The 16,832-nt window shown below is 35.7% G+C and overlaps 1 protein-coding gene across 1 annotated transcript in view; it reads right to left on the reverse strand.

Annotated features, from left to right (window-relative positions):
* Positions 1 to 16,832, reverse strand: part of LOC108975506 (GATA-binding factor C) — a gene marked incomplete in the record, with an annotated part of 123,053 nt that overhangs the window by 7,601 nt on the left and 98,620 nt on the right. The window contains 1 exon segment of the mRNA XM_018944023.1: positions 10,627 to 10,770. Coding sequence (XP_018799568.1) covers positions 10,627 to 10,770 — 144 coding nt within the window.

Here is a 16,832-nt window from a genome sequence, read left to right on the forward strand (position 1 = left end):
ATTAAATTTATTTATTTTATTTAATATTTTTGCTTGCAACGAAGAGATTTCGTAACACTCGCTCCAAATGCAACGTAATGTTTTTAAGAAGCTCCAACTATTTCTCCACTATGCATTTGAGTATTTGAGAAATTATTGTTGCTGCTGCTGTACTAACAAGCAACTGCACTGAATTTTTGCTTGTATTTATGTTGTTGTAATTTATGTAAAGCTACCGCATAGCATTGCAGTGAGCAGCAACATGCATTGTGGCAATATTTTTCAAATGGCGTACTTTTTTTGTACAACAACAACCATTGCAAAAACAGCAACAACTAGCACTAAGCATTTCAACTACTTTTCAATAATTCCCTTTCAAATGAACACAATTTCGCTGCCAAAGCGGTGACTTGCTTTGTAACTAATACACAGCAAACAAGCAAAAGAATTATGCAAAGTCCTTAGTTGTTTTTGTAGTTGAAAACTATCACTCAGTCGGAAATAAATTGTATACAACGGAGTGCAAGAGAAAAATCAAAATAAAAGCTGAATCAGAAAAATATCAAAGTATCATTTACATGCTCGCTCGGTCGCCCCTCGAGCCCCTTGAGTGGCAGGGGCAGGAAATAAGTAGTAGTTGCTCCCTACTTCCGCACCATTACCAGCAGCAGTAGCTGCATATATGCAACAATTGGAGTGCTTGCCGAACACCGCTGCTCGGATGATGACAATTATTAGGGGCTCTTTGCGGCACGGCTTTGTTGTATTGTGCGCATTGTTGCGCCGCTTATTGTTGCAATAAAAAGCGAAAGAGATTTGCGAAAAGGTAAATAATTGTTTGGGTAATTGATACTCTTTTCAGCAGCAGTTGCGCGTATATGGGCGAGCTGAGGCACGCCGATCGCCGATCACGGAGCGAGCCTTCGACGCTAAGTGGGCTGCCGTTGCGCATACATGAATCAAATGTTGTGGCAGGATCAGTAGGAGTGGCGGTAAATGTATATACATGTATAAGTGTGTGTGGTGTGTGTGTATGTGTTTGCTTGGCGCGTTGACAGTTGAAATTGCTACAATTTTCTGCTCAAACAATGCGAAGATCAAGCGGTAAACTGAAGAGCGGATTACTTGTAGAGCTCAAATACACACATACACAAACATTTATGGTTAATAGTGCTGCGAGAGTTTGCATAAGTGTGCGCACGCATTTTGAAGATTGAGTAAAAGCAATATTTGCTAAGAATCCCCGGCTACCTGATGTTTTTTTGCTGCATTTCATCATAGTTTTCCTTGCCAACGACACCTACCATTTTCCGGCATTAATGCACTAATGTTATTAGCTATTATGTTATGCTATTATGCTATAGTTTCATGTTCGTTTTTATGTTCGCTGCATTTTTTTCTGCTTTGCTTAATTTTTTCGCCCGCCTTTTTTAACGTGTATGCTATCATTAACGCTTTTAAGTAATTTGTAAGTAATTTACACGCGATTTCTTGTACGGCACGAAGTTGAAGGTGATGGAAAAATGCACTCTACATATGTAGAGTATATTTACGCACATACATTTATACAGAAAAGCATATATGCTAATGTTTTTTTATGATAACTTTTCGCATTAACATTGATAAGAAAGTTTTTTTATGAGCTAAAAACAATGTGCGCTTAATGATTGATAGTTAGATTAAGTTAAGTTAATCAACTGCAGAAGCATTTAGTTAATGAAAAAATTTTGCAAACTTACCTACATACCGAAGCTTTAATCCTCATTTTATCAGAGCAGAGAAGGTTACGAAGAGGTATCTTTCTTAATTTTGAACGGTCAGTTTGTATGGCAGTTATACGTTACAGGTGTCTGATCTTAACCAGTTTTTGGGAGATTAAAGCGCTATCTAAGATAATAATACGTGCCAAATTTCGTGCAGATAACTGCTCAAATGAGAAAATGTCCTTGTGAATCTTAATCTTAATTGGCCAGTTTGTAGGACAGCTATATGCTATAATGAATGGACCTGAACAATATGTACGGATATTGTAGCAATGCTTTTAAAAACAATTCACGCGAAATTTCGTAAAGATAGCTTATCAAATAAAAAAGTTTTTCATATGAGGACTTGAGTTCCATCTATCAGTTTCTATGGCAGCTACATGATATACTTGTCCGTTAATAGCGATTTTGACAAATAAATAGCTCTTTAAAGGAAAAATGGCGTGTGCAAAATTTCAACCTTAAAAGTTGATCTTGTACTTCTAAATTGGTAGTCTAAGGAACAAGATGGGATATAAGAAGATTTCAAGCAAGTTGATATGAGCGACTTAAAAAATTTGAATTATTTTTATTGTTATTGGCTTTTTGCTGAGTTTTAAAGGTTGTAAATTGTATCCAGTATGTTTTAGGTTCTTCGTAGACACCGTTTAAGCAGTTATATTAGGTTAGAGTTAACTCTTTTTTACAGTAAGAAAATGGTTCAAACACTAAGACAAACACTCTAAATCAAAAATATCACCAAAATTAATAATAAAAGAACACTTCATGCTTTATGTATCACACAGCCCCTAAAAATATTTTTTACTTTGCCTGAGAAGTGCTTCTGTAAAGCAAAGTGAGGAAAGAAAAAGCGCCGCTCTCAGACACATAAACAAAAATATTGTTGATATAAAGACAAACTAAGAACATAAAAGCTAATTTCAATAAAAAACGCATATTTTTGATTTTTTGGAAGCAACAAGAAGTTTACAAAGCAACAACAACAAATAAATAATGCGCTAATTTGTCGAACATTATGTCAGCAAGCCACGGCTGCACTTCATTTACCGATCGCTACATTGCTGTCATGCACACACACAAACACACACAGTTGCAAGCAAAGGCGACATAAATTGCAGCTTCATTTTGCTGCCAATGCGCCCGAGTTGCGGCCAGCGATGCGCATTGCATGCAGCCTCATTAATAAATTAAAGCGAATTCTTAATCGTTCAGCGCATTACACACATAAACAGCTACTACATACAAGCCATATTAAATGAGAACATAAAGCGCTCCGATGCGTTGCGGCGGCGCAAAAGTAGATCTGTTGCCGATTACCACAGGCAGCAACGCCGGCCTGCGTGATGGCGTTCGACACAGTTGAGGCCGTCAAAAAGATTTATGCATAAATTAAATGGCGCAAGCAGTGCTGTGAGAATACAACAACAACAACAACAAACGGAGTGGAGGCCTACAGCAGTGCACCAGCAGCTGGAGTTCGACCGCTGGATGACTTGATCGAGCGCGATAGCTGGGTTAGCACTTGGCTCGGGCGGTTAGCTGTTGACTGTCAAGTTAATTTTTGACAGCCAAGCACGCGACGGCATGTACATACATATGTACGAGTCTATGCGTGTAGCAAGTGGCAAGTGGCAGTTTTATATACAAGCGCTACTGCAATGTTTTCTTAAGTGCCCGTGTTGTTGTTGCCGCTACTGCTGTTGTCACTGGGTGGCATTCAGCAGCGTTCAGCGTATCCATAAACGCTTTGTAAGCGCGCATGTTGCAACAACACAATTGGCTATAACAGCGCTAATTGAGCGCGACCTTCGCATAACTTAAAAGAATATATAAATATTTTTTAAAGAAAAAAGTGTTTTAACTAAATATTTGCTCAACAAATAACAGCGTTTTTCCCTACATTTGCGCTGATCACTTTTTTACACGCCCGCTGGTGTTGGCGTTTGGTGTATGAGCATGAGGCGCTTGCTGTGGAGTGCTGCTAAGTAGCTTATTCGGATGAATCAAGCAAAAGCGTTAACTTCGGTTGCACCGAAACTATAATACCTTTCACAGTTGCTTTTCTTATAGCTAAAAATTTTTTTATCTTGATTTTTGCCGATCAGTTTGTATGGCAGCTATTTGTTATAGTGGTCTGATCTGAACAATTTGTTCGGGGATTTTAACATTGCTTTTGGTAATAATTCGTGCCAAATTTCGTGAAGATATCTTGTCAGATAAAAAAGTTTTTCATATTAAAACATGATTTCCAACGTTTAGTTTATATGGGAGCTATATGCTATAGTGGTCCGATATCGATGAATCCAAGAAATGAGCGGTCTCTTGAGTAGAAAAGAATGTAAACGAAATTTCAGACAGATAACTTAAAAATTGTAGGGCAAATCGCATATACGATTGAGAAACAAATGGACATGGCTAAATCAACTCAATTTCTCAAGCTGATAATTTAGATATATATTTTATAGGCTCTCCGGTGCCCCCTGCCGTTCACACACTTCTTGGCAAAAGTAATATAACCTATTAAGAGCATAAAAATGAATGAAGTCATATTGAAGACTATTTTCACATACACTTGTATGTATGTAGGTGTTCGAATGGTCTTACTCATGCGCAAAAGCACGCAAATCCTCTGACAATAAATCGATTGTGTGTTAAGTGGATTTTGCTTTTGTGAAATTAATATTTATTAATGATTTCATGGCCATTTAATTGACAACAATTTGCAGAAAAGGGAAATGAAAATTAATTGAAGTTGAAAAAGTGCTTGAATTAAAAAAAAAAGTAGTTTAGCGCCCAGCTACTGCTACACTAAACAAAAATGACATAATCTCCAAATCTGCTCAGGCAATTCACCAACTTAAATTGATTTTTTCCTGCGCTCACACACATATTTACCAGCCAATTTCAAGTATGGGCTTGCAAAAATATTTAGTCAAAATTAATAAATATAGTTATGTATGTAGTCATACATACATATGTACATACATACATAAAAATTGATATATCAATTCATACATACATACATAAACTTAATATTTTCCTAAGCCGCATTTCGCCTCATATTCGGCAATTTCTTATCTACTATCGTATATCGAATCGTAATAACACGCCGTGATTAGCCGTGCAGATCATATCAATATGCACATACACAAAAACATAAACATTTACGTATATATACCAATATAGTATATATTCCCTTACAACTATTTTTAAATGCTCCACGCGCACGCCTCTCTACCCTCATCTTCCCAAATTATTCCAATAACACCAACAACTGTGACAATAACTAGATATAATAATTGTTTGTCATTGTGACGCCATTGTAACCGTTTACGACACCGCCGCCGTCGCCACCGCCGACAAGCTGTGTGACACTGGCTAACGCAACAGGACATGTGAGACAGGATCGTTCTGCTTTAAGGCATTTTCAACCAAGTTATAAGCACTTTATACCTTTTACAGCCATACCTTGTATATGTGTGTTTGTCACGTAGGAGAGCTGCGTGTGCACAAAAAATATACAGTTATTTGAGACAGTCGCGCAGCAGGAGATCAATTTGGCAGCAAGGTGTTTGGATATTTTCTTTTTTATTTCTCCATTCTTTCTCTATTTCTATTATTACACAAAAAAGGATCTCACGTTCAGTGTTTTATTGTTGTTGTGTATAATCCAATAAAATGATATGTTTATTTTTCTACAAAATAACAGAAAAGGTATTATTTTTATTAACGGTTGCTTGCCTACAGGTGTAAATTTTATGACAACATCTACACAAATACAAACATATTTGGGTATACATATGTATGTACATATCAATATCTCCATACAAGCATCATCAAAGATGTGCTTAGCTTTGTAAAAATGACTTGCCGTTCGCTTGGTTGTGATATTATGAACGGATTCAATAAGAATTGCTAAAATTAAAAATAATGATCTGCATAATTTTCGGGATTGTTGGGACTGATTGCAGGATGCAGAATAATATTTATAACTGTTGAACGGATTAATTAATAATTATCGAAAAACAAAAAAACAAAAAATTAATAATTTTCGGGACTGCTTTCGGGACTAACTGTTAATAAGTATATATGTATAACAAATTAATGGATTAATTAAGATTGACCAAAAAACAAAAAATCTAAATGAATAGTTTTCGGAATTGTCGGGACTGCTTTCGGGATTCATTGTAAATATTATTTACAGTTGAATATAATTTAATAATTATCGAAAGGAAAAAATAATGATATAAATATTTTTCGGGATGGGATTATCGGAACTACTTATGGGATTACTGGTAAATATATGTACATGTATGTATGATACATACTTGTATGTATGATACATACTTGTACATATGCGTGTTAACATTAGAAAAATTGATTAGCCATTCACTTCAGGAAATTCTAAGATTGTCGGTTATTAATTTCGATATTTCAAAGCGGGATTGATTGGATTTTAAAAATGTTAAACTAAATTAAAACAAAAAAAAAAATCGATTGCAGTTATTATTGATTGACATTAAAATCTCTTTTTATAAATATTATTTTTCGATGTTCTTAGAAATATGATTTTTTTTAATTTGAAAAAAACACCCTAGAGGCAAATTTTTTAAGAAATGATATATTTTGATATCTACAAAAATTTAAAAAAATTTTGTCCTAAACGGTTAAAAACATTTTTAATACAACATATTTTTTAAGTGTTATTTGTAAAATTATAAAACTTTGATTACAAACCAACAACATACATACATACATACGAATCTATTATTATCTATATTTCTTAAATGGTCGCATACCAACAACAAATTTAATAGACTATATATTTAAGTTCCCAGAAATTTAAAATTGATAAAGAAATGTTTGCTTCCTGTATACTCTTTTTAAATATTAAAGCAAAATATACTGCCGCACTATGTGTCTTCTGGCAGACTGTCTATGCGCGTTATCAGATCGAAAATTGATTTGCAAAAATAACGAAAAATGTTAGCCAAAAATAGTCAACATGTACGTACATATATATTCATATAACATATGTATGTACATACAAAAACACCAAATGTATGCAAATAAATAGCGTAAACTGCAGCGGCAAGCCGAACGGCGATTTGGGTGGCTTGCAGCCAACGCATTTTTTACACTAATGATGTGACATGCAACCAAAATGTGCATTTGCTTTAATTTTATACATAGCGGTGCACTTTTAACATACACATCACATACAGATACATAAGCCTACAAACATGTGTTTGGCTTATCAGTTTTTTGCGATGAACATATTTCAATGTAAAAATATAATTTATATGAGAGCAGTGTTTGGCAGTTTGCCGCTCGCAGCGTGTACAACAAATGCGCAAAAGAAGTGGCAAATATTCAAATATATGCATTTTTCCAACTACTATTTCTTGCCTTTCAATTGGCCACCAGCCCATCTTGATTAGATGGCAATCAGCAGCACAGCAAATACCAAACGACACATTTCACTCGCAGCTCGTGGGCTCGTGTGTGTGTGTGTGTGTCTCTATATGTTTTTGGCGCGCTCAAATGGGTGGGCCACCGCTGTGCCACCTACCCACAATTGCACTTGTGCTTCTCTTTACAAAAATATATACAAATGTACATATGTTGGCTGTCATTTTGTTTGTATGTGCGCATATCAGGCGGCAGCAATCCATCTGTTTCGCATCAAAATGTGTACGGCCATACATTAATACATAAATATTAGTATATATATGTATGTATACATAACATCAGTGCGCCCTTTTAAATAAGCGCTTAGCATTCGTAACCCCTTTCGGTAGCGCGGGCGTACATTTTTGCGCTCGTAAATTGTCAGCTGTGTGTGGGCTCACACGTTTAATGTCTAATCTGATTGGCGATTTATGGAAATTTTGTTGCCTGCTAACTTATTAGTCGCACATGCCCACATATCTACATAAAAATACACTATACATATGTATATATCTATGTATATGCATTTATTTATCTATCATTACATGTTTTTGCATGTCCGTTTACTGAAGTCACTCGTCTACAGCGCACCGTTATAATTCAGTTCTAATGCACTCACACAAACACTCGCACTCGCACTCGCGTGTGCTCATGTGGCCGAACAGAATGCAGTGAGTTTCGCTCTGCGTGGTCATTAGTATGTTGGACATCATTTGATTTGAAGCCATCGTTGGCTTTAACGACGAATCAACTAACGAATGGACATTGGTTTAGCGTTGATGGCGTTGCCGATGAAGTACGTGAATTGACGATGGGTGTTAGTTATTGGCTACTCACTTACTCACCTGCTGTACATTTACATACATGCTTACAGTTTGTGGGTGTGAATTTATGTGTTGGTTTGATTTATTTTAAATTGTGTGCTGTGGTAAAAAAAAAAACAAATGTTGCGATTTATGGAGATGTGAGGTGTTTGCAAGTAGAAAACCTAATGAAGTGTCGTTCGAGTTTAGAATATTGTTTCTAAATTTTAAAGCACTGATTCTTTATATTGCATAAAAATTAAAGTTATATAAAAAGTTTTAAATATAGATTTTAATTTTTGTTGCGCTTTTAATGTTGAAAAATTAAGAGAATTATGAAATTATGAAAAATATCCTGAATTTATATAAGAATGTGCAAAAAACGCTGTTAACCATTATGAAACAATTTTTCAACAATTTTAAATTTTTTTGGTTGTAAATTACAGTACAAGAAAGACACTGACATGTAAATGACATTTTTCGAAAAACTTTTACGTACCCAACAAACAAATATTATATGATCAGGAAAAAAAAAAAAAAATATAAAAATGCCTACAGCACACTTAAAAAACTTTAGAGTCAACGGTAAGCAGGTAGAATATTGTAGTAAAAATTACAAAAAGCAAGTAAAGAAATACGAAAGTGAAAGCATATGACACTTAAAAAAAATGTAAAAATGTAACTTGCACACTTTTTCACCACCAAAGTGGTTGCTGAAATTTTTATGGTGCCATGTAATAACTCTACAAACTTTTTAGCCACCCCTAAGCTGTTGGTAGGTTGTTGCTACTAATTTCTTGTTTTGTTTTTCTTTTCAGCTAATGAATTTTTAATGTGCACTGATGCGAAAAACTTTCTGTTTGTTGTCGTGTTGTTTCGCGCTTTTCTTATTAACACAACGACGAGGTAAACAGGTACAAGTATGTACATATGTATATATGTATCTACTAACGCGTATTTTTATTTTATGAATACTCTAGAATGTAAAAGTGTTTTCAAGAACAAAAAAAAAAAAAGAATACAAATTCATGAATTTTTTTCATCATTATCCACTTTATGAAAATTGAATTTCGCTTCCACATCATTGGCGCGGCAAAAGCCTCAAACACTGCCACCTACACCTCCGCAGCGCAACCAGCATACAGCCCAGTCAATGCTATTACACATAAATTACCCCAATTTAGCCGGTAAGCGATTTCTTCCCCATTTACTTTCCAGCGTGCGCCGCTTATCGCATCTTCACAGGCCGCACAGTGCACGCGGCAGCCCGTTGTTCGACGCTTATCTTATCGTCAAACAGCAAACGTTGTACAGAAGGTATTAAACGCACACACACACTTATATAATAAGAATAACAATGCCACTTTATGCACAGCATCTTTAAATAATCATCAACAATTCATCAAAACGTTTAAGCGCCACGCCAAAAGCGTCAAGGGTTGCGGCAAGGTCGGCATGATTGACTGCACAACGTAGGCGGGGTACCGTTATATGAATAGAATGACTGACCACGTTTGTTGTGTTTGCCACAAGAACACTGCACCCGCCTGACTGAAGTGCAAATCTGATTTCCGTTTAAGCGATTTACTTCACACGCACGCCGGTCGCTGGCGTGCACCCCAAGCGCTTTGGCCGCTGTGTTCATCTTAGCGCTGCAACCCTAAGCGCATATACATACTATGTGTATTTGTGTGTGTATTGGTGTCACTTTTAATCTCATCATATTTCCGTTACCCTGCACTTGATTTCCTGCAGTTAGAGCTAAAGCGCGTTGGCAACGCAAAATTTGGGGTTGGCGTAGCCACTTGCTCTACACAGTCATATATACATGTACATATGTATGTGGGCAAGTATCGGTTTGAACCAAAAATACACACACACATGCATACATAAGGGCTTGCCTGCTAAATGGTGTGTGAAATCGCTGCCGCACTTAACGGGGGTTAAGCGCGCCACGCCATACAGTTTGACTTACCGCTACCCAAACGTATATATGTATGTATGTGTATATGTAACTTTTTAGCGATTTATTTTCGCCGCTTTGTCTCTGTTTTTGTAGTTGCGCTTGTAGTTACTACCATTGGCATTATAAACGATTTAAACGCTTATATCATTAAACTATCATCAGCGCACCCGCTGTGCCGCACCACTAACCGGTGCTGATACCGGAATTGCAGCGCCCTTCCGTTGCCGCTTGGGCGTGTGACTTTAGAGAATTTGTTAGCATTTCAGCGTTGTTGGGCAAATAAATTCTGACAGGATTAGCATACTAATAAACACATGTAACGGCGCCTGTGTGCTTGTCGCGGCTGAGCGCTGTCATTTTTATTGCCGCCGCGCGCACTGATGCAGTCGAAAGCATATGCGGCGCGGATTAGCTCAGTGTATTAGCAGCTACTTGTAACGGACTTAGCTCCCACGAGAGCGTAAATGTCCAATGTTGGAAATAAACTTTTCGCTTTGCAGGAAATAAAGCGCGGAAGTCATTTATGTTGACAGCGTGCGCGTGTGGATGCGGCAAAGTGTTGCCAACTACATACATAGATGTGTTTGAGCTTTTGGTATAAAGTTATTTATAACTTATTTTTTTTTTTTAGTATTTTTTAATAAATTTTGATTTCTGCACTTACATTATGCAACTTGTAGTAGAGTCCGCAGGCATTACACACGGGTTCGCCGCTGGCGTTCCGCCGCCAAAGTGTTGTCGTTGTGGTTTTGCAATTCGCGCATGATGTCCCCGCTCGCTTCGCGGCGCTTTGTAGCGACTGTAGTGTCTGCAAGAGAAAGACAAATGTAAAGGTGGTTGTGAGTGCGTGCTTTTTAGGGGGGTTTGTTTGTAGCAAAAGGGTTAAATCGCTAAGTTAAGTTTGTTGGCTATAAATTAAGTTTTTATGTAATTTTCTGTGGCTGCGTGAGTGTAAAAAACTTCCTACAAACCACGATTGCGGTTTATTAAGCAATTCGCTGTATTATTTATTTGTACAAGGGCGTCGTATGAGATTAATTATATGTGTATGTTGGCATATATGTACATACATATGCGTTTGTGGGTTATGACATTTTTATAAGACGAAGTTGTTTACTTGCTCAATGCAAAGTGAATTTTTACTGAATCTCAAATACGAAAAATGTTTAATTTGTTTGTATCATTGCATAAATATAAAAGAATTTAATTTAATTTTTTAACATTAATTAATCTTTTAAATTTATTTGGATTTTTAAGTTTAATTAGTTTTTTTAATGTTAAATTTTTGGCTATATCATAAACAAATTTTAAATAAATATCTCTTGAAAACAAAATATGTAAAATTATATAAATACATAACCTAAAAAATAATAATACGAATTTCTAAAACACTTTAAAATTATTTTACTCTGTTTCCTTAAAATAATCCCATTGTGCTTCACGTAATACAAAATACATACATACATATACATATATTTAAAATGCTAAAGAACTTTACAAAGCCAATATTCGAAACTTGCACATTCATAAATATTTGTTTATACGTCATTATGTCTGTATTTGTCTCGATTCGCGTTCGCACACCAAAAATATGCCAAAACACGAATTCTCAAATAAATACCAACAAGTGTGAGCTCGCATGCGTAGTATACAAATCAATATGAAATCGTGTTTTTTAATCTTTTGTGCAAAAGCACACACAAACATGCATAAACATGCAAACGCATACTCGTGTGACTTGTCGCTTAATTTTATGCCCAACCGATGCAATCGTAATCGGCGCGCGAACCCGCACTGCTTTAATAGGCCACTACACGACAGACAGCAGCACATACGCAAGCACATATGTATGTGTGTGAGTATATATGAGAGTATTTGTTGCTATTTAGGTGTGTTTAGCCGTGTGACAAGTATGGAGGAGTTGGCGAAATCTGCTGCTGTTTACAGGATAGGTAGATAGCAGTGAAATGGATTGCAGTGCGTTGGTGTTGTTGCAGCTTAGCCGTGCAGTGTTGCAGAGTGAACCGACGTGTAGTAATGGTGCTTAGTGTTTCGAATTCATTAAAATGGACCTTGTTAGCATTAAAATGTTATTTTCATTAATTTTGCTTTACACTTTTATTTTATTGCTGTCGCTGTTGTTGTTGGTGTGTGGGATTTTCTTGCAGAGGTGTGAAGTGTGTTGCAAGAACGTCGCAAGACGCACACAGCTATTAATGGGCAAAACGGTGTAAAAGTTAACCAAAGTAACAACAACAACAACAGTATTGTCAACAACATCAATACCAGAGACCAGAGAGTTTTGTCGAATTGTCATGTTAACAACTTAATTTATACTGTTTCATGCGAATTGCAAAGAAAAGCACGTGATGGCTATATATGCATATACATATATGCATATGTGTGTGCCGGTCGTGGTTACCAACTACATTTTTTTTATTGTTGTAGTTTTATTTAGTATTCACACCTTTATTTGCATTTGTGTTTGTATGTACGTGTTGTTGCTTGATGCTGTTTTTTGTGTGACGTTTTAGTGTAACGGTTAATAGTCGTTTCTTAATTTGACGGTAACAAGGATGTGGCAGTTGCAAGTGTGGTAGTCCATCGTTTTACATATGTACAACTAGGTGTGTGTACATATGTACATATGTATATGTATGTGTATATATATTTTTATACAACTTAAAAAATCAGCGTATTTGTTATTGTGCAACATAAAAACTAACACATAGCAGCGAACTTGTGGCCCCACTTGCGCTTCTCCACCATGCAGCTTCACACAAAATACAGGTACACTTGTGGGCGTTGCAATTAATTTCGATTTTCGCACATTTTGCAAAAAGTTAACCGACTTGTGGATTTCCGTTGCTGCTCCAAAACTGATTGCGAACAAGTCATGTTGCATATGTATGTATGTTGCCTGCAATTGCATTGTCTGTATATTGCTTTTGCTGTTGCCTCAATTGAAGTGTAAAATTATGTAAGCAAAAATTGTGGCAAGTTCGTTAGGCATGTGGCACAGTGCAACGAGTCGTAGTTACGGCTGAAAAGCAGGCAACAACAAGAGTGCTTGTGGCAAAATTTGTGCGCTGCACAATGAAATATACGCTTTTATGTGTGCCACAACCTTCAAAACGTGGCCGGAACAGGTGGTGGCAAGTGCCGTGACCACTGAACATGCAACTGCGATTGAAAAAACATCAATTAAAAGTGCATCGTCAAACATGATCAATAGCAGACAGTGAACACAACGCGCCAGATAGCGCATATGCAACAACAACAACAAGTGAAATAAAAATAGTTGTTGGAATTGGAAAAAAACGCAGCACTTAGTGCAGTAACTGGCTTTCGAGGCGAGAAACGCAAACGTTTTAGCGTGTTGCATGAACATGATCACGTGCAAAATCAGCGGAGGCAAGAAAAAGGTACACAGTATGTATATTGGAAAAGAGGCGAGTTAAAGTGTGGCACAGTCGGAGTACCAACTAACTAGGCGTGTGCGCCTTACCGAATACAGCGCTGGCTATATTGGATGCTCGGTGGCAACTTGGCGTTGCACTAGCGTACCGTATTTTTACGCAAAAAGTCACACACACTCGCGCGCTTAAAAAGTGACTTTAATATAAATTCGAAATTAAAAGAGCCGAACTTCACGCTTAAGACTTGGCCTTGCTGCCGCAACGATATGGTCCAGCCACGCCGCGTTGCTCGCACTTAAGTTGCTTAAACTGAAAAATTAAGCACCAGCAACAACAACAACTAAGGCAGCAGCAGCGGTTAGAGTGCCATGTCGCATTGCAGTTAAAACGCAGTAAAAAAGCAGGCGCTCATGTTGCAGGCAATTCGTGGAAATCGCGGAAGGACAAGAGGAAATCGCCAACGAAAGCAATGAGAAGTGAATAAAATTTAAAAAGACAGAGTAGCGCAGCAAAAGCAGTAAAATAAAACAAAAAAACGTGATGTTGAAAAAAATGTGAAGCAGTGATTTTTTTCTCTCACTGCCTGCAACAACAACCCGTGTCATGGAGAAGTGCATTAGCTGACCGTGTGTATAAGGCATTTACGTGTGTACCAAGTAGCTGCTGCTCGTCATGTGAGTTTTGTAAAATTGTCATTTTAATGAATTGTTGCTGCTGTTAAATAAAGTTCTTGTGAAGCACAAATTTTTCGTGGCAATGCGGCTTGAAGGAAGGTTGCAGCGAAGTGGAAGTCATTTAGAGAAGAACGTTGTTGAATAAAATTTTATATTATTATTTTTTATTTTTTGTGTTTTGTTTTTCTTGGATTTTTTTTTATTTATTATTTATTTTTTCTTTTTAAGTAACCATTTATGGTATATGATCAAAATTGAAGCGGACTCATTCGAATCGATAAAAATAAATAAAATTATAAATTGTTGCAACTTTTTCTATAAACGTGTCAAGTTGTATATTGATAAGTTAATTAGCGTGTACTTGTCTACAACTTTTCATTGTATTTCATACTACTTCCTCATTTTAATTCAACTACCTTAAGCAATTTGACCAAACGAACCGATTTATGGACTGAAAATTCATCGTTTTTTATCACGAAAAAGAGCCGAAACATTCTACTATGTTTGCAACCCACTTTTTGACTGACCACGAAACAAAAGTCATCACTCAGTCAGCGTATTCGCTAAATTAGTTTTTTTCTGTGTTCGAAACTAAAATATCATATGTTGTATTGCTGTATATTGAGACTATTTTGAAGGCAATAATGTAGACTTCTAATAAAATATGTGAAAGTGTTAATTTTAAGTCAGTTCGGTTCAAATTTGATGGCATGTATCTATTATATTTTTTAAGATTTATCACATATTTAAAGACTTTTATTAAAACATGCAAAAATATAATTTCTTGTCTGTCTGGTTCAAATTTGATCACAAGTAACTGTCATATTTTTTGTTTCAAAGTTAAGTTACGCTTCACAACTAATACCTCAATTAGGCGCTAGTGTTGCATATGTTAATTATTGACCTATTTACTAATGACTTTTTGACAACATCTTAAATTTTTTTTAACAGAATCATTGACAAATTGTTGCTTTTGTGATTAAATTCAGCTAGTTCGGAGGAAATTTATTATTTATTAGCTTTATTTTCGAAATGAATATTAATGAAATTTAGTGGCATTAATAATTTTCAAATTTGGTTTTAAGAGAGTATTCGTAAAGATTTTAGTTTTTTGATAATGAAAAATTAATAATTTTTCTCTGAAAGCTTTTTCTGAAAAAACAAGGCAAATCGAAACGACTGAACTGATCGGTTCGAAATTTTCAGATATATTCTTATATATATTTACCAGATACTTAGTGAACGAAAAAATAAGAACCTTTTTTCCACACGCCCTTGGGAAGCCGACATATTCTTATAAATTAAAATTTTGACTCGTCAATCGTGACCTACATATATTCATCTAAAATTATAAATATTTTTTAGGCTTTGGATTTTAGATTTTAAACGAAAAAAAAAATTGTTTATCACCTTTCGCCTTTTCTCGGAGGTCCTCCTGGAGGTCGGTTACGGAAATGCAAATTTTTTCGAATTATTGTATTTATTTATTTAAAAAAAATTATTTGTTAAAAAAATCACAAAAAAAAACAAAAATGTGTTTTATATAATTTATTTATTAGGTAAAATGCTTATTCAAAAAAAAAAAAAACACTTCAAATGCCTTGTTTCTGACTTCTAAGTGTGTCTAACCCCTCAAACAGTGTCTAATCCTTACTTGCTTACCTTATCCATCTTCTTCTTCCTTTGATGCCTAAGCTTTACTTAACTTTTCTTGCAATCGCTGTAATGCGCTCACTTTAAAAAGCTAATAAAAATTAATGAAGTGTGAGCATTAACACCAGCAACAACAGCGCGATTGCACGCACACATAACTCACAGCCGTGCGTTATACGCCTGCAAGTGCCGCACAAATCATATATCGACATTTATGTATGTATGTAAAAGCATGTGCCTCAGCATTTAATTATAAGTAGGTGTGACTGTGTGGCGTATACGAGCAAACGCTGGTGGCGAATAAACGTAATAAATCAAGAATATAGAAATGACAAACTGTCAAATATTGACAAGATTAATTGAAAGGCACGCAGACAAGCAAGTGTGTTTGTGCTACACATATCATAGCAATTTTATATATGTATATATACATATACAAACAAACAGACATACGGGGTTTACAAACATGTATATGCACTTGCGTCTGCGTAGGCTGTCTTAAGCGCCAAGAAAACACACTTGTGATTTTTAACAGAATTGAGAAAAAGTATATGGCTTACTTATATTATGTATAGGCATTACAATAATAGCAACAAYAACAATACACATCAGAGGTAAGCTTTGCAGCAGAGATTTCCAAATGAAATTATTATATCAGAATAATAAAACAAAAGAAAAATTCTCATAAAAAAAGCTATATGTATACATCTGTTTCGCAGCCATGTTCGCTCGCCGCAGATTGGCGCGTACCTACACTGGCAAMAGCAAACAAGATGGCGTGTTATGCAGAAATGTTTGTGTGYGTGTRTTTGTATATGCAAATATACTTACTGTTTGTTTTCATTTGACCGTGTGACAGGCGGTATTTTGGGGCGAAGAGTTAGTTTAGACACTGTATGCACACATTCATATACATACATGTATATTTATATATTTTGCGCTTGCAAAATACAGGCATACAGGTACGAAATTGAAATATGCGCTTAATAAGCGACAGCTGAGAACAAAATTTTGCTTTTAGTTGAGATGATATTTATATGTACAGCTAAATAAAATTGGCGATTGATTCAATTATGACGTTAATTAAAATTTGGTAGAATCATGAAGTTTATAACTTTTTATTG

Source organism: Bactrocera latifrons, unplaced genomic scaffold (assembly GCF_001853355.1).
Source record: "Bactrocera latifrons isolate USDA-ARS-PBARC rearing strain unplaced genomic scaffold, ASM185335v1 scaffold_66, whole genome shotgun sequence".
Taxonomy (NCBI): domain Eukaryota; kingdom Metazoa; phylum Arthropoda; class Insecta; order Diptera; family Tephritidae; genus Bactrocera; species Bactrocera latifrons.